The sequence below is a fragment of the Nannobrachium achirus genome, assembly GCF_963921795.1.
Source record: "Nannobrachium achirus genome assembly, chromosome: 24".
Lineage (NCBI taxonomy): Eukaryota > Metazoa > Chordata > Actinopteri > Myctophiformes > Myctophidae > Nannobrachium > Nannobrachium achirus.
The window spans coordinates 5,904,170-5,927,973 of record NC_137831.1 but is presented as its reverse complement, the minus strand read 5'-3'; the positions used below and the strand labels follow the sequence as shown (position 1 = coordinate 5,927,973).

Genomic DNA, 23,804 nt, shown 5'->3' with positions numbered 1-23,804 from the left:
GACTCACCAGGGACGTTCACTATGGAACTGTAACATATTATAAATATTATTATTAATATGATGAAGTCTCTACGCAGGGTGGACTCACCAGGGACGTTCACTATGGAACTGTAACATATTATAAATATTATATTATTAATATGATGAAGTCTCTACGCAGGGTGGACTCACCAGGGACGTTCACTATGGAACTGTAACATAATATTATAAATATTATTATTAATATGATGAAGTCTCTACGCAGGGTGGACTCACCAGGGACGTTCACTATGGAACTGTAACATATTATAAATATTATTATTAATATGATGAAGTCTCTACGCAGGGTGGACTCACCAGGGACGTTCACTATGGAACTGTAACATATTATAAATATTATTATTAATATGATGAAGTCTCTACGCAGGGTGGACTCACCAGGGACGTTCACTATGGAACTATAACATATTATTATTAATATGATGAAGTCTCTACGCAGGGTGGACTCACCAGGGACGTTCACTATGGAACTATAACATATTATTATTAATATGATGAAGTCTCTACGCAGGGTGGACTCACCAGGGACGTTCACTATGGAACTGTAACATATTATAAATATTATTATTAATATGATGAAGTCTCTACGCAGGGTGGACTCACCAGGGACGTTCACTATGGAACTATAACATATTATTATTAATATGATGAAGTCTCTACGCAGGGTGGACTCACCAGGGACGTTCACTATGGAACTGTAACATATTATAAATATTATATTATTAATATGATGAAGTCTCTACGCAGGGTGGACTCACCAGGGACGTTCACTATGGAACTGTAACATATTATAAATATTATATTATTAATATGATGAAGTCTCTACGCAGGGTGGACTCACCAGGGACGTTCACTATGGAACTGTAACATAATATAAATATTATATTATTAATATGATGAAGTCTCTACGCAGGGTGGACTCACCAGGGACGTTCACTATGGAACTGTAAATAATATTATAAATATTAATATAAATATTATTAATATGATGAAGTCTCTACGCAGGGTGGACTCACCTGGGACGTTCACTATGGAACTGTAAATAATATTATAAATATTAATATAAATATTATTAATATGATGAAGTCTCTACGCAGGGTGGACTCACCAGGGACGTTCACTATGGAACTGTAAATAATATTATAAATATTATTATTAATATGATGAAGTCTCTACGCAGGGTGGACTCACCAGGGACGTTCACTATGGAACTGTAAATAATATTATTATAATTATTATTAATATGATGAAGTCTCTACGCAGGGTGGACTCACCAGGGACGTTCACTATGGAACTGTAACATAATATTATAAATATTATTATTAATATGATGAAGTCTCTACGCAGGGTGGACTCACCAGGGACGTTCACTATGGAACTGTAACATAATATTATAAATATTATTATTAATATGATGAAGTCTCTACGCAGGGTGGACTCACCAGGGACGTTCACTATGGAACTGTAACATATTATAAATATTATATTATTAATATTATTAATATGATGAAGTCTCTACGCAGGGTGGACTCACCAGGGACGTTCACTATGGAACTGTAACATAATATTATAAATATTATTATTAATATGATGAAGTCTCTACGCAGGGTGGACTCACCAGGGACGTTCACTATGGAACTGTAACATAATATAAATATTATATTATTAATATTATTAATATGATGAAGTCTCTACGCAGGGTGGACTCCCCTGGGACGTTCACTATGGAACTGTAAATAATATTATAAATATTAATATAAATATTATTAATATGATGAAGTCTCTACGCAGGGTGGACTCAGGGTTCACTATGGAGCTGGATACAATCATATTAAAGCCATTTAGGCCTGAACACACATCTGTGCCACTTTAGATTTGAACCACTTTAACCATTATTTTATGCTTTAACTAAAAAAGAGGATGTGTCGTTTTACATGCTTAACTGCGACCTTTGGTTGCAATTAGCCACTGGACACAGTGATTCATAGTATACTCATTTTGTCATGCTTAAGGCATTTGTGTTTTGTTCAATTGCCCTAGGCCTAGTCGATTGCTAATATACATACACCCGTCTTCAAAAGATTGAAGTCGTATGAGAGATTAGTGCACACACATGAACTATGTGACAAATACAACCTGGTGAACCCAGAAAGTGTAATGAATGTACCTGGGCTCTCCTTCCTGCTCTCCTGGTGGGTCCTCTTCCTCCTCTTCACTGCCACTGTATTCATACTCTGTTTCATCTGTAGACACAATAACACTGTACTCATACTCTGTTTCATCTGAGAGGACAATAACACTGTATTCATACTCTGTTTCATCTGAGAAGACAATAACACTGTATTCATACTCTGTTTCATCTGAGAAGACAATAACACTGTATTCATACTCCGTTTCATCTGAGAAGACAATAACACTGTATTCATACTCTGTTTCATCTGAGAAGACAATAACACTGTATTCATACTCTGTTTCATCTGAGAAGACAATAACACTGTATTCATACTCTGTTTCATCTGAGAAGACAATAACACTGTATTCATACTCTGTTTCATCTGAGAGGACAATAACACTGTATTCATACTCTGTTTCATCTGAGAAGACAATAACACTGTATTCATACTCTGTTTACTGTATTCATACTCTGTTTCATCTGAGAAGACAATAACACTGCATTCATACTGTTTCATTATGTAAAGACAATAACAATGCATTAATACTCTGTTTCATCTGAGAGGACAATAACACTGTATTCATACTCTGTTTCATCTGAGAAGACAATAACACTGTATTCATACTCTGTTTCATCTGAGAGGACAATAACACTGTATTCATACTCTGTTTCATCTGAGAAGACAATAACACTGTATTCATACTCTGTTTCATCTGAGAAGACAATAACACTGTATTCATACTCTGTTTCATCTGAGAAGACAATAACACTGTATTCATACTCTGTTTCATCTGAGAGGACAATAACACTGTATTCATACTCTGTTTCATCTGAGAAGACAATAACACTGTATTCATACTCTGTTTCATCTGAGAAGACAATAACACTGTATTCATACTCTGTTTCATCTGAGAGGACAATAACACTGTATTCATACTCTGTTTCATCTGAGAAGACAATAACACTGTATTCATACTCTGTTTACTGTATTCATACTCTGTTTCATCTGAGAAGACAATAACACTGTATTCATACTCTGTTTCATCTGAGAAGAGACAATAACACTGTATTCATACTCTGTTTCATCTGAGAAGACAATAACACTGCATTAATACTGTTTCATTATGTAAAGACAATAACACTGTATTCATACTCTGTTTCATCTGAGAAGACAATAACACTGTATTCATACTCTGTTTCATCTGAGAAGACAATAACACTGTATTCATACTCTGTTTCATCTGAGAAGACAATAACACTGTATTCATACTCTGTTTCATCTGAGAAGACAATAACACTGTATTCATACTCTGTTTCATCTGAGAAGACAATAACACTGTATTCATACTCTGTTTCATCTGAGAAGACAATAACACTGTATTCATACTCTGTTTCATCTGAGAAGACAATAACACTGTATTCATACTCTGTTTCATCTGAGAAGACAATAACACTGTATTCATACTCTGTTTCATCTGAGAAGACAATAACACTGCATTAATACTGTTTCATTATGTAAAGACAATAACACTGTATTCATACTCTGTTTCATCTGAGAAGACAATAACACTGTATTCATACTCTGTTTCATCTGAGAAGACAATAACACTGTATTCATACTCTGTTTCATCTGAGAAGACAATAACACTGTATTCATACTCTGTTTCATCTGAGAAGACAATAACACTGTATTCATACTCTGTTTCATCTGAGAAGACAATAACACTGTATTCATACTCTGTTTCATCTGAGAAGACAATAACACTGTATTCATACTCTGTTTCATCTGAGAAGACAATAACACTGTATTCATACTCTGTTTCATCTGAGAGGACAATAACACTGTATTCATACTCTGTTTCATCTGAGAAGACAATAACACTGTATTCATACTCTGTTTCATCTGAGAAGACAATAACACTGTATTCATACTCTGTTTCATCTGAGAAGACAATAACACTGTATTCATACTCTGTTTCATCTGAGAAGACAATAACACTGTATTCATACTCTGTTTCATCTGAGAAGACAATAACACTGTATTCATACTCTGTTTCATCTGAGAAGAGACAATAACACTGTATTCATACTCTGTTTCATCTGAGAAGACAATGTATTAGAGATGGGACGATATGAGACTTTCACATCACGATTGTTGTGACCAAAGCAATCACGATTTACAATATTATCGCGATAATCATAACATCCCTAACATCCACTATCCTGGGGCGGAACATTTGCCAAAAAATAGCCGATCTACAAGCTCATAACGTTTCGCAAACGTGACGCATTGTGAGTTTGTAGATCTGCTATTCTTTGGCAAAGAGATTTGGTAGAGAGTGAAAAAAAGATTAATTATGTACATTATAAGTACGTTTTACCAATAGAGGGTTTAAATGGCACCAGATATGCTGCTCGGCAAATAAAAGGTGAATTGATCCCAGTGCATGACGGAGGACGATTTCACGATAAATTAAATCTCCATGATACGATTATCATGAGTGTTTTTTTTATCACAATAAACTATAATATCGCTTATCGTCCCAGATCTACAGTACACTGTATTCATACTCTGTTTCATCTGTAGAAACAATAACACTGTATTCACACTGTTTCATCTGAGAAGAGAAAATATCTACTAAAAAGACATCACAACTGCAGCGAGAGGTAAGGTGGATAGAGACAGACAGAGATAGACTAAGAGACACATGCCATGGACAGACAGAGGTACAGTGGACAGAGACAGAGAGGTGCGGTACGGTGGACCCACCCTTCTCGCCCCTCTTCTTCTTGGTGCGGTCGATGTGGTCTTTGAGCTGGATGCGGACCTGCCTCTCGTTGGGCTGGTCCCTGATGAAGGGGTGTTTGAGCAGCTGCTCAGTGGGGGGCCGCGCCGTGTAGTTCTTCACCAGACAGCCCTCGATGAAGCTGAAGAACTTCTTGGACCTGCAGAGAGAGAGAGAGAGAGAGAGAGAGAGAGAGAGAGAGAGAGAGAGAGAGAGAGAGAGAGAGAGAGAGAGAGAGAGAGAGAGAGAGAGGAGAGTTATAAGACAAAGGGAGATTCAGCTTACTATTGACAGGACAGTAGGTTGAAATGGGGAGAGAGAGAGATGAGGAGTGACACGCAGTGTCGGGATCTGGTCTCAAACCCGCGACGCCCTGTCAGGCCACCCTGTAGACTACAGTAGGTACCTGGACCGCTATGCCAGCAGTTCTGGCCCCACATGGCTGACCTGACGAGGATCTAGAGATTCTGTGATCCGATCTCCACATCGGATATTGGCCCGATATCAGCCAAAAGATTTGGATAGGATCGCAGTGATAATGATCGATCTTAAATATGTGCATTTATTTTAGTTTTATTTTATTGTGCTTATTATTTATATATCATATCAAATATGTGATATATCGGATTGTGTATTGATGCTGCCATATCGGTAATTGGATCGAAAGTGACCAATCTAGATCACAGCACCTCTACACGGATAACTCAAATGAACTGAATGTGAGGAAGTGATGCCCATAATTCACGCAAAGGCCTCAGGGAAACTCGTGGGGGCACGGTGTTGCGTATATCAAAAACAGACGATTTACAAGCCCACAAAACGTCAAGTTGAGATGCATTGTAAGCTTGTATGTCTGCTATTTTCGGTGCACAACGTGATGCGCTAACCAAAACAAATCAGTCAGTTCTACACCCTCCCTCAGGACAGGACAGCAACAGTGACCGCAGTACTCACAAGGAATTGGCAAAGACTAAATGTGGATAAAGTGTGGAAAAACCCCCTAAAAAATAAAAACAAATGACGTGTGAGTAAAACAGAGAGTAAAACATAAGAACAGGACAGTGAAAGCGAGACAAACAGCCTGGAGAGGAGAGGCCAGAGTGCCACTAAACAGACGTAAACAACAAAGACATTTTCCCCAAACAGCAGCTCTCCCCCATCAGGACCTGGCAACGTTCCCTCCCTCCCTCCATTCCAAACCTCAGACCAGCGTTGCCATGTCCGCTTATTATAAGCGACGTTGGGCTTCTTAATTTACGGCAGAGTTCCCCAATTAGTTTTCCCCAAGGGCCGAATTATGTCTAGGGTACCAAGCCGAGGGCCACAACATTGCAGGGGGCGACGGTGGCGTTCCCGCTACTCCAGTGACAGTTCAGATATCGTCGTTGTCAGGTGAAAACCTTGTATGTCCAAAACCGTTCGTTATCCATTTATCATTTTAAAAATGATTTAAACTAGTGAAAACAGCCGATCTACAAGCAAACAACGCCTCGCACCACGTTGTTTGCTTGTAGATCTGCTATTTTCACTACTTTTGTGCGACAGCCTTGCATGATGAAGCAGGGCTTTACTTTGCGAAAGAACTTACAGGGTTTCCACCCAACAACGACGATATACTAGTGTTGTTGCTGCTCTTATACCACCATTATTACTGGGGTTGGTGGGGGCCAGACAGTAGCCGCCTATTGGGGAATCCTGATTTACGGTATAGTCGCTTGTAAATATTGGTGGTTGCAGGTTGCATTTTTTGCATTGGCCGATGAGATTCATCGGCTCGTATCCCCGCCCTTCTGGGTCATAGAACGTCTACGCTCAGCCAGCTTACACTACGTAGTACGTATAATGCGTATCGCGGCAGAACACACCAGTGGGCTGTGGGGGTCCTTGACATGAAAAAGTTTGAGAACTACTGACGTAGACCAAACAAAACCAGTTAACTCTCAAATACCTGGAACGCGCCCGAGTCGCGTTAGATTTTAACCACTTTAACCATTATTGTATGCTTTAACCTTAGAAAAATAGCAGATATACAAGCTCACAGCGCGGCACCGAGTGCCGCGCTGCGAGCTTGTAGATCTGCTATTTTTGAAAAATCGTGAAAAGGTGTGCAAGTCTATGAATATCTTTGACCCGACTTCTAAATCCTTCCGCTAAATCAGTGGTTCTCAAACTTTTTCATGTAAAGGACCCCCAAAATTACAGGTATTTAGCCACGGACCCCCATCTCAAAATATGTTGTTCCAGGGACCCCCCAGAAGCAAATATTTTGATTTACAAATGTTCGCTTAAATAGATATATTCAAAGACTTGCAAAGAAAAATCATGATTTTTCAAAAATAGCAGATCTACAAGCTCGCAGCGCGGCACTCGGTGCCGCGCTGTGAGCTTGTATATCTGCTATTTTTCAATGGTTAAAGTAGTCAATAATCCTAGGCCTAAATGGGTTAAGGCGCTACAAAAAAAATATGTTATTGCTAAGAGCAGTAGAGTCAGTCAGAGCTGGTGGCTGTCACAGCAGGTGTGCTGCAGATGCACGGCTCCACATGTGGAGTTCTGAGTCATCCGTTGGGCTGAGATCAGTGTTACAGCATGACTCACACATCTATGCATTAAAACCAGAAATCACTATGGCTCTACTACTCAATGTTGCTGCAGAATTACAGCACCACCGCCGGTGCCCTGAAAACTGTATGGGGAAAAAAGTTATTGGATTTGGGACTACATTCACAGAACAAGAACGGGTCAGTGTACTATAAGCAATTCAAAGCATGTGTCACACAATATTCTCGCTAGGTTAATTCAGTTGGTCAACAGAATTAGGGATGCAGTATCGGTACTCGCAGTATCGGTACTTGCCCTGATACTGGCCTATTTTGCTGTACTCGTACTCGTCCGATATTGCTCACGGCAGCGCCAGATACCATTTTGTTTCATAAATATGTTGGTAACACCATATGAAAAGTCCTAAGACACAGTTTTGTGTGTGTTAGTTCAACTAATGAACAGTGTTTTCACCTTCTCTCACTCTAGGCATGACAACATAATTATTTAAAGCCTTTTATTTTGGAGCGCCACACACTATTTAAGCACTTGCACGCACGCGCACACACACACACACACACACACACACACACACACACACACAGTGTCTGACTCACCATTTTTTAGACTTGAGGCGAGGAGGAGGGTTTCTTGGAATGAGGAAGAGAGCACGCATGGGGTGCATGTCACACAGCGCTGGAATAGATCATACACACACAGTTAAAACCCACCACATCACAAAATAAAACACTAAGTACATTAAAGTTAAACCCACACCAACATCAGAAGACAACACAAGTCTGACGAGCACGGCAACAAGGGTTCCCAAACTTTTCGTGCAGCGACCCCCCAAAATGATCATATTTGAACTGGGGACCCCCCACTCTTAACAAGCACTTGTAATTGTATACATTACAGGCTATTTTCACAATATTTCTTATGTCGTATTTGGCCAATTTGGTACTAAAAAGATGAAGGCCTTAAAAAATATTAAATTGTCACTTTAGAAACGTGCAGATACCCTGTGCATACAGTGTTGCCATTGTGGCCACACATGGATATACATAGATCATGCTATTGCAACACATTATGCTGAAGCAAATCATGGTTCAGCCTCCTCATTAAAATTCACTGGGATTGAGAATCGTGTCGAGAGAGAAACGCAATGGATATACACACTCAATACTGTGACACCCAATGGACTGAAAGCCTAAAATGCTTTTTGGGTTAAGACTGTCTAATGATGCCTCACTGTTTATTGGATGTCCATGATGATGATGACAGGCTATGATATATAGCTCAAATAGCTTTTAATTGAATCAATCAAATCCGCGTTTGTTCTTACGAGTGATTGGACCTTGGTGATTAAATTGAGATTTCAGCTGTAGGTTTGTTAAACTGTTGAGTGAGAAAACAATGTTGCACATTAAGCTAATCATCTTGGGGAGACCCCTGCCCAATCAAAGATAACTTGGTTGACCCCCAGTTGGGGAACCCCTGCTCTACAGTGTAAGGAGAAGAGAGACACTCACGTGGAGCTCCTTCAGCCATCTCTATAGCAGTGATCCCACAGGACCACAGATCACTCTGTCAGAGGAGAACAGGAGAACATCAGTCAGAATCACACACACACACATCTCTATAGCAGTGATCCCACAGGACCACAGATCACTCTGTAAGAGGAGAACAGGAGAACCTCAGTCATTGTCAACGTCATCACTCACAGAACAACAGGAGAATGTCAGTTGCTACTATATCGATATGCAAAAGCAAATATCGTACCACTTGGCTTTGTATTGTATCGTTTTACAATGCAGATAATCGGTATCGAATAGTTTTGCAATTCAAATAATCGATTGTATGGAAACTAAGAATTTTGCCTTGTATTTAGCAATTTTAAGAGGGAAAATGAAAGAGGGATCTAATAACGTTTCCATTCCATATAGCTACTCTTGGTCTATCGATAAATGTGTGTAATCTCTGTGTTCATGTCGAGTTGCGCTGCAAGTGTCATGCACCTGAAAAAGCAGCTGATCTGTGAGCTTGTAGATCTGCTATTTTTAAGCGTGTGAGAGCGGCCCACAACCAAGTTTAAATCAGGCTTAACTCCCAACCTGGATCATTTCCTCGTTGTAGCCTGGATCTCTAAAAGATCTTTGTTTTAACCATGAAAATATCTTCTTTTCTCTTGCAAGGAGTCGAGGAGCTCAACAAAGACTCTTTATTGGGATAATTTGCCCCTTGCGAGTATATTAATGCCAACACACACACACACACACACACACACACACACACACACACACACACACACACACACACACACACACACACACACACACACACACACACACACACACACACACACACACACACACACACACACACACACACACACACACCACTTAATAGAGTGACAGACAAACCAAGCCTTCATCACAGCTACTAAACAGAGCCATTGTGAGTCTGTGTGCGTCAAGCTCTTCCTCTGTAGTCGTACGTAGCGTGCATTGGGGATGGGACGATACGCAATATTATCGTTTATCGTGATAAAAACACTCACGATATCGTGGAGATTTAATTTATTGTGATATCGTCCTCCGTCATGCACTGGGATCAATTCACCTTTTGTTTGCCAAGCTGCATATCCGGTACCATTTAAACTCTCAATAATTGGTAAAAGGTACTTATAATATACGTACATGATAGTCTTTTTTTTCACTCTATCAAATGTCTTTGCCAAAAAATAGCCGATCTACAAGCTCACAACGTGTCGTCCCATCCCTAGTGTGCATTGAGCTCTTACTTTGTAGTCATACGTAGCGTATACATTGAGCTCTTACTCTGTAGTAGTAGGTAGCGTATACATTGAACTCTTACTCTGTAGTAGTAGGTAGCGTATACATTGAACTCTTACTCTGTAGTCGTAGGTAGCGTATACATTGAACTCTTACTCTGTAGTCATACATAGCGTATACATTAAACTCTTACTCTGTAGTCGTAGGTAGCGTATACATTGAACCCTTACTCTATAGTCATACATAGCGTATACATTGAACTCTTACTCTGTAGTAGTAGGTAGCGTATACATTGAACTCTTACTCTGTAGTCGTAGGTAGCGTATACATTGAACCCTTACTCTATAGTCATACATAGCGTATACATTGAACTCTTACTCTGTAGTAGTAGGTAGCGTATACATTGAACTCTTACTCTGTAGTAGTAGGTAGCGTATACATTGAACTCTTACTCTGTAGTCGTAGGTAGCGTATACATTGAACTCTTACTCTGTAGTCGTAGGTAGCGTATACATTGAACTCTTACTCTGTAGTAGTAGGTAGCGTATACATTGAACTCTTACTCTGTAGTAGTACGTAGCGTATACATTGAACTCTTACTCTGTAGTAGTAGGTAGCGTATACATTGAACTCTTACTCTGTAGTAGTAGGTAGGCGTATACATTGAACTCTTACTCTATAGTCATAGGTAGCGTATACATTGAACTCTTACTATGTAGTCGTAGGTAGCGTATACATTGAACTCTTACTCTATAGTCATACATAGCATATACATTGAACTCTTACTCTGTAGTCATAGGTAGCGTATACATTGAACTCTTACTCTGTAGTCGTAGGTAGCGTATACATTGAACTCTTACTCTGTAGTCGTAGGTAGCGTCGGGGTTCTCGTCGCAGGCGATGACCTCGGGGGCCATCCAGTAGGGCGTCCCGATGAAGGTGTTCCTCCGCCCCACCGTGCGGTCCAGCTGGGCCGAAACACCAAAGTCCACTGGGAGGAGGGAGAGAGGAGGGAGAGAGAGAGGGAGAGAGAGAGAGAGGGGGAGGGGGAGGGAGAGAGAGGGAGAGAGGCGGAACGGCCAGGAGACATGAGGTTAGAACCATGTTTGTGTTGTGTTGTCCACCAGGCCTCGTTGGTTTCATTCTGGTCTAAGCCCATTAAAGACCTGAGGCAGATTCTACAAACCTCTTCTAGATCCTAATAGTCCTAAATTGTCAAGTATCGGGACGATGTGTGGTCAGTAATAAAGGAGATACTGAAATACCAAATACCAAAAACAAGTGTGGTATTGTATCTAGGAAACATGAGGCAGGAAAACACACATGAAGATGCCATGTATCTGGTCAAGGTGCTGCTGGCAGCCAGCACAAAAGCAATAACAAGAATGTTGTATAAAAGTGACCCTCCGGCTTATGAGCAGCGGCTGTGCATTGTGGAGGAAATATGCGTGATGGAGAGATTTACCCACAAACTCAAGTTACAAGAAGAGTTATTCATTGAGAAATGGGGAAAATTGAACATGTATAAGACCTAACAGGATGACACCACCAATGACTGTACTTGAAAAGGACTGAAATGTGATGATTGAAATGATGTAAAAATGATGACCCTGCATTTTATGTACATGTGATGATCGCAAATAAAGATCACGTTTAAAATATACACTTGAACCACCTACCCAGTTTGACCTCTGCGTTCTCCGTCAGCAGGACGTTCTGGCCTTTGATGTCACGATGGATCACATGGTGGGCGTGCAAGTGAGCGAGACCCTTTATATGAGAGAGAGAGAGAGAGAGAGAGAGAGAGAGAGAGAGAGAGAGAGAGAGAGAGAGAGAGAGAGAGAGAGAGAGAGAGAGAGAGAGAGCATCATTAAATGCTTAGCAACAGGAACTACTAGGTATTTATGACAATGTTTATTAAAGGGGAAAACCACCCATTTTCAATATTGAACTATGTCATTAATATACCTTACAGGAGTTGTGTGGTCATGTATTAATGACATAGTTCAATATTGAAAATGGGTGGTTTTCCCCTTTAAGGTAAGAACATCAAATGTAAAGTTCGGCAAAAGAAAAGCATTCACTCCATGGAGAACTTATGCTTTTTGGTACCAGCAGGGGGGAAAACACAGAAACTAGCGGCCAATCGTAGGTACGTTTTATTCCGATTTTGTTTCACGCTGGAAGCCTGATACTACAGTATAGCCTTGTTCCAGACTGGACTATACTGTAGGTGTCCAAGAGCAATGAAGAGAAGGGAAGATCTATGGTCTTATTACAGAGTGAAAAACATGCAAAGGCGTAGAGTGGCATACAACCATAGCCTCGCAAGCCATCCCGAGTTACGTCATCACCAATGTGCTTCCTTTCTCGGTCTGGTGTCCCTTCCATCGAGCCTCTTTATTAGCAATTTTTTTCTAATGGCCAATCAAAAGGCTGCATTTCGAGCGAGCCCGCCTCACACGGCTCCTGATTGGTCGAGCGGCTGCTACAGCTCTCGCATTTTGACAACAAACATGGCGGACCCCATGTCCGATGCGAGTTCACAAATCGCAAATAAAAGCTGCATTAAGCGAAGTTTTATCTGAAATAAACGGCATCTCATAACTTAAAAACGAACAACAGTTTGCACCTTTGGAATTTCTGTCTGGAAAAGACGTATTTGATGTTCTCCCGACGATGTTTTGATGCGCTGATGACTACTGAATGGACCTGTCAGTCAAAGTAAGTAACTACGTCATCGCGTAATGCATTGGTTACTTCTTCGTGTTCCTAGGTGGCACAGTGCCAGTCAGTTGTTCACCTCTGTTGGTGTGCCCACTTGTGAAGCACTGTTAAGACGACTCATGTACACTTTCATGCAGCGGTTGGAGGTGTCAAATAACAGCATTATTTGGGGGCTAACAAACCTACAAAGAGCTGTTACCAGGTCACCTCCGGGCTCAAGCAAGCACTGGTTCAACAGCCTGCTGCTGAGTAGGTATCTTTTTAATTTCTTTTTATCTTTTCTGTATGTCTGTTATTAACCCATTTAGTGCTCCAGACATGAACGGGTTAAATGTCCAGCGTGCCTCTCGCAGGCTCCATACGCAGCCATTATCTTATTTTGAAGGCCAGAAGTCCATTGCGTAAACACTTCCGGGTTGACGTCATGACGTCATTCAACGGAAGCCATCGTCACCCCATGCCGTTGCTAAAATGGCCGATCGTTGCCTTTGTTATTATGTTATTGTAGCGAGAATCTAATGCCATCCTTGGCTTTAAAAGTGTTATTTGGAGAAAATGGACATTAAAGATGAGATCCACCGTCGGCCTCCATGTTATGGGATTACTATTTTGTGCACGTGGATCCGTGATGATGATGAATCGGCGAGGCCGATCGTGCCAGGACTTTCCAACGGACTGTAGGGTAGGAGAACCGGCGTTACTCTATATACAGTATTTTACGCGAGTATACTCGGGATCGGCACTCTAAATACTTGAGTATTTTTCACGAGTATACTCGGGATCAGCGTTAAATGAGTTAACATTTCGTGATATGGACTTTTCTGAAATAAAGATTATATATTATACAAGAGAAGACAAGAGAAGAGCAGAGCAGAGAGGAGAGGAGATGTCTAGTCTTACTCGGAGGATTTCTCTGGAGATGTAAGCGATCCAGTCTTCTTTCAGCTGGTTCCCCTTGGTGTTCTTCACCAGGTCTGTGATGGAGCCGGCTCCACAGAACTCCATCACCAGCTGCACCACACACACACGCACACACGCACGCACGCACACGCACACGCACACACACACACACACACACACACACACACACACACACAAGATGTGTATTTATGTCCATTGTCCAGTCAGATAATTAGGAAAACAGCCAGTTACAAAGTGCATGTAGGGCAGACCATCGTTGCATACAATTACAATACCGTTGGCACTTGGCATACAGTATATGTCAAACACAGCAGACAACAATCCTATAATAGCTGATACAGAGCAGTACATTGCTAACTGTTTGGCCCTCCTTTTGGAGAGGACGGAAATTTGAAGGCCCCTCACAACACAGCACACACAAACCCAGGCTCCCAAATGCAACAACTTTTCCAGGCTTTTCAACATGTCAAGAGCCTGGAGGTGTGTTGAATGACTGGCCCAGCTCTCGCTCTCTCTCTCACACACCCCCCAACACACAGACTCTCACCCATAGCTGGTCGTCGTGTCCTGGCGGACTCTTCTTGATGAAGGCTCCGTAGTAAGTAGCGATGTTTCTGTGGTGAGAATACTTCTTCAGCATGTTGATCTCCAGCTTGATCTCCTCCTCTTCATCCTGGAGACACACACAAGAACACGCACACACTGTTATATGATGTCCTTAATCTGTGATTTGTGAAACAGCATGAAAGCAGTACCCACACTAGCACTGTGTTTCATAAATTAGCACAATGTGTAGTAAAATGAGGATGTTTTGGAACGTAGCCAAACTGCCAACCAGTGGAAGAAATTACCGATCTAGTTTTTCAGTGTGACACCTGCCCAAAAGAAGCGACCACGAGCATCACATGAGCATCAGATATATTTGAAAATAGCTGATCAAAGCTTGTAGATCTGCTATTTTCAAATAGAAATAGAAAATAGTGAAACATTTTGACATGAAAATGTTTGAGAATCACTGGTTTAAACAACATTTAGGAAACACGCCCAGATAAGCAACTACACTATAGAAACAACACATTTACATGGCTAAAGCTGCTTATAATAAGCAGACATGGCAACAGCATGTGTAGGGCTAAACAATGGTAGGATGTGTGTACTGTACACACAGACCCTTCCTTTGTTCCTGGATTAATGATGCCCCGTTGCATCTCAGTGTGATCTGATGTCTACAACACATACTGTACACATACTGTACAATATGCAATTAGAGATGGGACGATATGAACATGTCATATCACGATTATTGTGACCAAAGAAATTGTGATTTACGATAGTATTGCGATAATAATCAAAATATCCATTATCCTGTGGCGGAACATTTGCCCCAAAAAATAGCAGATCTACAAGCTCACAACGCATCGCAATGCCACACGTTGTGAGCTTGTAGATTGGCTATTTTTTATTTCTTTATTTTGTTGCAAAGACAGGTAGAGAGAGAGAGAGTAAAAAAGGACTGTATCAAGTATGTTATTTCCAGGTTGATTTATTCATTATTATAGATGGTTTAAGTGGTGCCAGATATGCAGGTGAATTGATCCCAGTGCATGACGAAGGATAGTTTCACGATAAATGTAAATCTCCACGATACGATTATTCTGAATGTTTTTTTTTTTATTGTCCCATCCCTATATACACAATAGCCTTCATCAGTATCCACTGGACTGATGTAACTCTACTGATGTTTATAGGCTTCATCAGTATCCACTGGACTGATGTAACTCTACTGATGTTTATAGGCTTCATCAGTATCCACTGGACTGATGTAACTCTACTGATGTTTATAGGCTTCATCAGTATCCACTGGACTGATGTAACTCTACTGATGTTTATAGGCTTCATCAGTATCCACTGGACTGATGTAACTCTACTGATGTTTATAGGCTTCATCAGTAATCCACTGGACTGATGTAACTCTACTGATGTTTATAGCCTTCATCAGTATCCACTGGACTGATGTAACTCTACTGATGTTTATAGCCTTCATCAGTATCCACTGGACTGATGTAACTCTACTGATGTTTATAGCCTTCATCAGTATCCACTGGACTGATGAAACTCTACTGATGTTTATAGGCTTCATCAGTATCCACTGGACTGATGTAACTCTACTGATGTTTATAGGCTTCATCAGTATCCACTGGACTGATGTAACTCTACTGATGTTTATAGGCTTCATCAGTATCCACTGGACTGATGTAACTCTACTGATGTTTATAGGCTTCATCAGTATCCACTGGACTGATGTAACTCTACTGATGTTTATAGGCTTCATCAGTATCCACTGGACTGATGTAACTCTACTGATGTTTATAGGCTTCATCAGTATCCACTGGACTGATGTAACTCTACTGATGTTTATAGGCTTCATCAGTAATCCACTGGACTGATGTAACTCTACTGATGTTTATAGCCTTCATCAGTATCCACTGGACTGATGTAACTCTACTGATGTTTATAGCCTTCATCAGTATCCACTGGACTGATGTAACTCTACTGATGTTTATAGCCTTCATCAGTATCCACTGGACTGATGTAACTCTACTGATGTTTATAGGCTTCATCAGTATCCACTGGACTGATGTAACTCTACTGATGTTTATAGGCTTCATCAGTAATCCAGAGGACTGATACAACTGGACATTACATGAGGCCAATGGAAAATCCCTCCATATGAATGAATATTCCAACGGTCGTTGCCCTGACAGTGAGTGGTCTGACCTGAACGCCATATATTATGGATTGGATGCTGTGACTGAGTTTCTATTCTATAGAGATCTGTATTTTTATCCATCGATTTACAGAGGAGACCAGTGTTTGCCAACCTTTTCAGGCTGTTACCCAAAATAATCATATTTGAACTGGCGACCCCACCCCCACCCCAACCCTGACAAGCTCTTGGTGTATGCATCTATGCATTAGATTTAGTTCGACTTGGTTCCACAGATAAACATAATGAAAACAGCCGATCTACAAAGTGTCACGTCTCGCACTGTGAGGAGTTGGGAACTTGTAGATTGGCTATTTTCACAATGTGTGCCTCTTAGTCATGTAATATTTGACAATGTGGGCAAGCTCAGGCCAAGGACTGAACTATTTGCCCAACTGAGAGAGAGATGAAGCAGGGATCCCCTCTACATATTGTATAAATGCGTTATGCAGATTTACTTCGACTTGTTTGACAGCACTGTCATCACTGTTGGATTCATGTTAATGTGTATTTTCAGACAGTCGATATTTTGTAAACTTGAACTATCACTCTGTACTTGGTCTGCTCTTTTTTACCTCTACACCAAACTATTTGCCAAAAATAGCAGATCTACAAGCTCTCAACGCCTCGCGCTGCGAGGCGTTGAGAGCATGTAGATCTGCTATTTTTGGCTGAAGTTCTACTCGGAATAGGGATACGAGGGTTCAAGTAAGAATGATCCTATCACACAAGGATTTGGCGGCCCCTCCTGTAGTAACTATAAGGCCCCCCTAGGGGTCCCGGACCCCCTGATCTAAAATATAATTTCCTCAGTATATAAACCCTGGGTGTAGTGGTGTAGTCAGTGTTAGCTTGCAGTCTGGCCAGTCTCTCCCTCCCACCCACCCAGCCAGCAGAGATGTTGACGCTGATAAACAGTGACAGGCTAATTGAACGCACGCTGCGAGCGGACGGCGCTTAGCTTCACATTTACACCACCGCCTCCTCCTATAGAGCACAGAGGAGGAGGGGGGGGGGGGGGGGGGGGTAACTGTACTGTACTGTACAGTACAGTATAGTATAGGAACCATAGGGGGCTCACGCTGTTATCATGTTATCACTGCACAGTTCATGTTGGGGCTTGGTTCTGGGTTGTCTGTGCTTAGACATCCTCTTAGCGGTGTTCGGCTCACAGCCCACATCTGATCACTTGAACTCAATAGGTCACTGTTTCCCAAACAGTGGGTCGGGATCCAATTGTGGGTTGCGGACTGATTTTTGTGGGCTGTGAGTAATCTTTGTTTCCCTTTTTGATTCCTACACTTAAAAAAAACCAAAAATCTTATTTCAGAAGATTTTTAATTTCCATCAATTAAAAACAATTCCAACATTTTTCAAAAGTATTTCACAAACATAATCTGAAAATCTAATAATTTTCAAGTATGCATTTAAAAAAAACTCATTAGTGAATATATTCGATCTACAAGCTCACAGCGCGGCGAGAAGCACCGCGTTGTGAGCTTGTATATCTGTTATTTTCACTAATTCGGGTCCCTGGCAAGCATTGATGTCTCTTTTGGGTCTCAAGGTAAAAAGTTGGGTGAGCAGTAGGTGACCAGGGTCCTTCAGGGCTCTATGCAGGGTCGGCTCCATTTGGTTCCATTTGGTTCCACTTGTACCCTGTTACAGTTAAACAAACACTGAGGACTTTAGAGTGTGTGATACATTGGGGTCCAGGATATAAAAATACCAGTAAGACTCCCTAATCGGGAGATAAGCGACCGGCAGGTTGCATACACAAACTTTAGAAGGCAATCGTAGCCAATCAGGAGGGAATATGGGAAATGGGACAGATCCATGTTGATGACATGACTTTAGAGATACTGTGTACCGCTTTGCGTGATTTTAGGCCAACATCTGTAGGAGCAGTGTCCAAAAATGTGTTTTGCAAAAGTCGGACTGATGGTGGCGCTAGAAGAGGGTCATGTGAGAAATGAGTGTGTGTATGCCAAGTTTGGCATCGATAGGGCCAACGGTGGCGGAGATATGAGTAGGGCAAAAGTGTGACGTGACGGACAGACTGACAGACAGACAGACAGCCGGTGGAGCTTTTCATAGTAACTGACAATACCAGTAAGACTCCCTAATCGGGAGATAAGCGACCGTCAGGTCACACCAGTCGCTGGGGCGAGTTCTATGCACGGCTGTCTCGGCGCCGCCAAGGTGGACGCGTGGGTAAGCACTTTTGCATCCGTTTGGAGCACGAGGAGTCGGTGGTCCCCGGGAATTCTCGGTGAGCAGCCCCTTTGGGGTGGTCATTTGGTCATTTTTGCACTTTTTGGCGGCGGCACCAGGAGCTCCGGGGGTCCCTGGGAGGGGTGGAGGTTGTGGTTTGTCAGGCAAGGAGTGTGTGTGCAAAGTTTGGCATGGTGGCGTAGATACAGTATGAGTTGGGGAAAAGTGTGATGTAACAGAAAGACAGACAGACTGACTGACTGACAGACAGACAGACTGACAGACAGCCGGTGGAGGTTTTGATAGTAACTGCGACCTGACGGTCGCAACAATAAAATTGTATCAAATCTTTGGGGTTATGTGGTGTGAAGCTGCTGCATATCAAACAGGGGGAGGGGGAGTCATTGAAATGAAAAAAAGGTTGGGAAGTACTGAAGCTGACAATTTATTGTCTTCTTTCAGGGATGGTCTGTCTCAGTCACCCCCCCCCCCCCCCCCCCTCTCTGCCACACAGCTGTTGGGATTATTACCCTGGTCTACCATGACACACTCAACTGACACTAGTCACATGGTCCAACCACACACACTGTCATGTGGGCGAGAGACAGAGGAAGAGAGAGAGGGGAGAGGATCAGAGAGAGAGAGGGGGGGGGGGACACCACAGGACATCAGACAAAGGAAATGTGTGTCAATGAATTTTCTCAGGGTATGGGAACTTTACACAGAGTGAGCGCCGATCCCTGTCCTCCCAGGGTATGGGAACATCATACAAGAAGAAAAAACGCAAAATACTTTTGCTGTTTTTGAACTTGAATCCTCAAAAGTAACAGTTTTGAAGTTTCCAGCTGACAAGAGACAATGGGCTGTATTTTGATCGTCTTAAGTACCAGCTCTTTTGCCTTAAAGGCCTGTTCATACTGTCTCCGACCATCAAACCTTTCCTCGGAGAGCTCAGACTTTACGACGTGCAGCTTTTTGAACTCTAATTCGGGGTTATGTGTTTCAGAGGATGCGAGTGATGTCATTTCGTAGTTGAACCGGACCTTTCAGACGAACAGTTCAGTGGTCGGAGACAGTATGGACAGGCCTTTAAGTTAAGGCATAAGAGCTGGTACTTAAGACAATCAAAATAGAGCCCAATGTCACCTCTATATAGGGACAAATATTTTCAGAGCTTTCTTAATCCTTCAAAAACAAAGGAATAAAAAAGCTCTGTCTAAAAATAATGTTGTACTCTAAATCTTTTGTCAATCACAAATCACAGGCAAAACAAACCAGAGAGTAAAGAATGGTTGTCAGTCCAAATGAATCACAACAAACAAAGACACCATAGCAAAACAGCAAGGTCCACAAGTGTGCACTGTGAACAAGAAACAACACTGGATAGAAGATTAATTTGGCCTTTTGAGGCGTTGTCAATAAACACTGCAGGTGGAAAACAAGACATACACAAAGGACATCTCAGTGACCGAGGACAAAACAGAAAAATCCCTCGGATTGAAACCGCCAGCGTCACGCGATCGATCGCAAGTGCATTTAATGTAAAGCTTAATGAGGGACAGAGGTTTTCAAAGGAAGGGAGAATGCCCATATTTAGCATTACTACTGTAGAGCAATGGTTCTCAACCTGTGGGTCGGGACCCCCAGAGGGGTCCCCACATTATTTTGGGGGGGTCCCCACATGTTTAGCCAAATGTTAACATTGTTGGGAGCGTGTCGCTGTTACTACATGTCATCTTTTCAACACCCGACTCTAACCCTCACCCTTACCTCCGTGGAGTGAGTCGCTAACCCTCCGGGCGAAATGATGGGCGTTCGCAAAAGCGAGATTTCCCCACATTGTTTTCTCACTCAGACCAAACAAACAGACCAACATACAGTATAATTGTATACAGGGTATCTGCAACATTTCTTAAGTGTCAATTTAAGGACTTTAAAGATCTTTTTTGTACCTCTGGTCAAACATTGGTCAAATTGTCAAATATTAGAGGCAGAAATTGTGAAAATAGCCGATCTACATGCTCACAACGCCTCGCAATGCGAGGCGTTGTGAGCATGTAGATCGGCTATTTTCACAATGGAATAGATTGACTCAAACTAAATGTAATGCCAACTCCTACAATTCCAAGTGCTTGTGCAGGGTGGGGGGGGGGGGGTCCCCAGTTAAAACAGGATTATTTTGGGGGTCGAGGACTGAAAAGGTTGAGAACCACTGCTGTAGAGGAGCATTAGGCCTACAGTACAGTATGTGTTGTAGAGTAGACAGAATGTCCATATTTAGCATTAGGCCTACAGTACAGTATGTGTTGTAGAGTAGACAGAATGTCCATATTTAGCATTAGGCCTACAGTACAGTATGTGGTGTAGAGCAGACAGAATGTCCATATTTAGCATTAGGCCTACAGTACAGTATGTGGTATAGAGCAGACAGAATGTCCATATTTAGCATTAGGCCTACAGTACAGTATGTGGTGTAGATTAGACAGAATGTCCATATTTAGCATTAGGCCTACAGTACAGTATGTGGTGTAGAGCAGACAGAATGTCCATATTTAGCATTAGGCCTACAGTACAGTATGTGGTGTAGAGCAGACAGAATGTCCATATTTAGCATTAGGCCTACAGCACAGTATGTGTTGTAGAGCAGACAGAATGTCCATATTTAGCATTAGGCCTACAGAATGTCCATATTTAGCATTAGGCCTACAGTACAGTATGTGGTGCAGAGCAGACAGAATGTCCATATTTAGCATTAGGCCTACAGTACAGTATGTGGTGCAGACTGCAGAGCAGACCACGGCTGTGTGGATTTGGGAATGTAGGTCAAAGCAGCCTGGTGCACATGAATGAGCCGCGGACAGTCAGAGAGGAATTAGGCTTTCATTTTACTGTCACTGTTGGTCGCACCACGTGGTCACAGGCCCGGAAAATAGACAATCTACAAGCTCACAACGTGTCGCGGTCGCGACACGTTGCGAGCTTGTGGATCTGCTATTTCTCTCACAGATTGTAGAGAGCTTACACTGCGTAGCTTTCGTCTGCTAGAATCTCCGCTATCTGTAAACTTTGAAGTCAGAGTCACAGGCCTATTTATTTCATCCCGATGATCATTGATCATTCAGTATTACCGTTATATCCCCAAAGGAAGAGCCCTTTCTTAATCCCGCTCCCGTTCTGACCATGCAGGGTTTCAAGTGGTTAATGTGTTAATAATAAAGATACTATCGCACAAAAATTTGGTGGACCTGATGCAGAATTTCTTGAGGACCCCCTAGGGGTCCCGGACCCCCTGTTGAAGACCCCTGCTTTAGAGAGAGTTAGCCAAAGACGTGCTGGATTCTATGAAATCAAAATGACTGAAAACTTTAATCCCTTTGTCCCCATTTTGTTCCTTCCAAAACAATGTACACCAACTGTAAGTGTTAGTGATTCACCAACAGCTCATTACAAGCTGGGGATGTGACTTCTGTCTCTCTCCTTTGCCAAGAGGAAACAGCACTTCTATTTGGTAAAAAAACAAGAAACAATGCTGATGAAAATAGCACATTAGCTGCATGTTTTACATGCAGGGGCTTACATAGTTTAGAAGTTAACATTAAGAGAGAGAGAGAGAGAGAGAGACAGACAGACAGACAGACAGACAGACAGACAGACAGACAGACAGACAGACAGACAGACAGACAGAGACAGACAGAGACCAAACGCACCAAAGTTCACAGGCAAAACATCCTCGTATGTTTCAACGGAATGACGTTGAATTCTGAGTCAACTTTATTCCCCTAGAATCTAGATTAGAATTCTGAGTCAACTTAATTCGTCTAATAGATTAACCTCCCTGGATGTTGCAATCTCCAGAATGACAGGCATTATGACACTATTCTTAGGTCCTTTACAGGTTTGCTTAACAGGCGGAGCATGGACATTGAAGAGGATGAGTAAGCTATTACTTAACATCCTCTATGATGATAAAGTAGCATTTTGATCTTGGACCTCACCGCAGTTCATTACTTACAGCAGGTGAGTCACAGTCTGTATTTGAGAGAGGCGAGTCCAGACAGAGTCTATAGTTGTTTACAAATGTTGTGCCGTGACATTAGACACGTCCAAGTGAGCCTTGAGATTTTGTCTTGATAAAACGCTATGAATAATATATTTTTGTTTACTATAAGCCTCCCTCACAAAGCAAAACCTTTCAGACTCACATTCCCTGCCTAATTATAATTCACCCCGTCTTTGCTTAGTTTTTAGCTTTTTAACTAGTTATTCGCTTAATGAAGTCATTCCTTTTATTTGGTACAATTCCCCAATACAGAAGCAAATTCTATAACTTAAACTGATAACGATTGAAACACTTTCAACTTGGCGTTGCCATTTTTGGCAGGTCGTTATAGGGAAATAAATAAAAAGATTATTTCTATTAATTTATTTCCACCTATTTTCAAAGCTAGCAGAAATAGCAGACCTAAAATCTCACATTGTGACCTTGGGTACATCCGCTATTCCTCACTATAAAGACAGAAGTGGCTTGAGAGCTACACTTGGCAATTGCTGAAAACCATTAGAGGTGTGTGTGTGTGTGTGTGTGTGTGTGTGTGTGTGTGTGTGTGTGTGTGTGTGTGTGTGTGTGTGTGTGTGTGCGTGCGTGCGTGCGTGCGTGCGTGTGTGCGTGCGTGTGCGAACAGGAAGGAACACGTAATCCTCCTGTCCCAGATGACAGGAAGTGGTTTACCAACATGCAGGTAGTTCTATCTTACTGTACAGTTATGATGACATCATCATCAGCTGTATGTGTGCTCATCATGACGTGTGTTAACAGTAACAGTACAGAGAGGAGTGGCACT

At 41.8% G+C, this 23,804-nt stretch overlaps 1 protein-coding gene across 3 annotated transcripts in view; it reads right to left on the bottom strand.

Moving 5' to 3' along the window:
- Positions 1–23,804, bottom strand: part of LOC308280447 (mitogen-activated protein kinase kinase kinase kinase 4-like) — a 119,704-nt gene that overhangs the window by 55,931 nt on the left and 39,969 nt on the right. For all 3 annotated transcript variants that reach the window (XM_080720721.1, XM_080720719.1, XM_080720720.1), the window contains exons 4-11: positions 14,530–14,655; positions 13,962–14,072; positions 12,014–12,104; positions 11,195–11,325; positions 9,072–9,126; positions 8,157–8,235; positions 4,983–5,158; positions 2,207–2,282 (exon numbers count right to left, since the gene is read on the bottom strand). In XM_080720721.1, the coding sequence (XP_080576847.1) occupies positions 2,207–2,282; positions 4,983–5,158; positions 8,157–8,235; positions 9,072–9,126; positions 11,195–11,325; positions 12,014–12,104; positions 13,962–14,072; positions 14,530–14,655 (845 nt within the window). The remainder of the gene's footprint in view (positions 1–2,206; positions 2,283–4,982; positions 5,159–8,156; positions 8,236–9,071; positions 9,127–11,194; positions 11,326–12,013; positions 12,105–13,961; positions 14,073–14,529; positions 14,656–23,804) is intronic.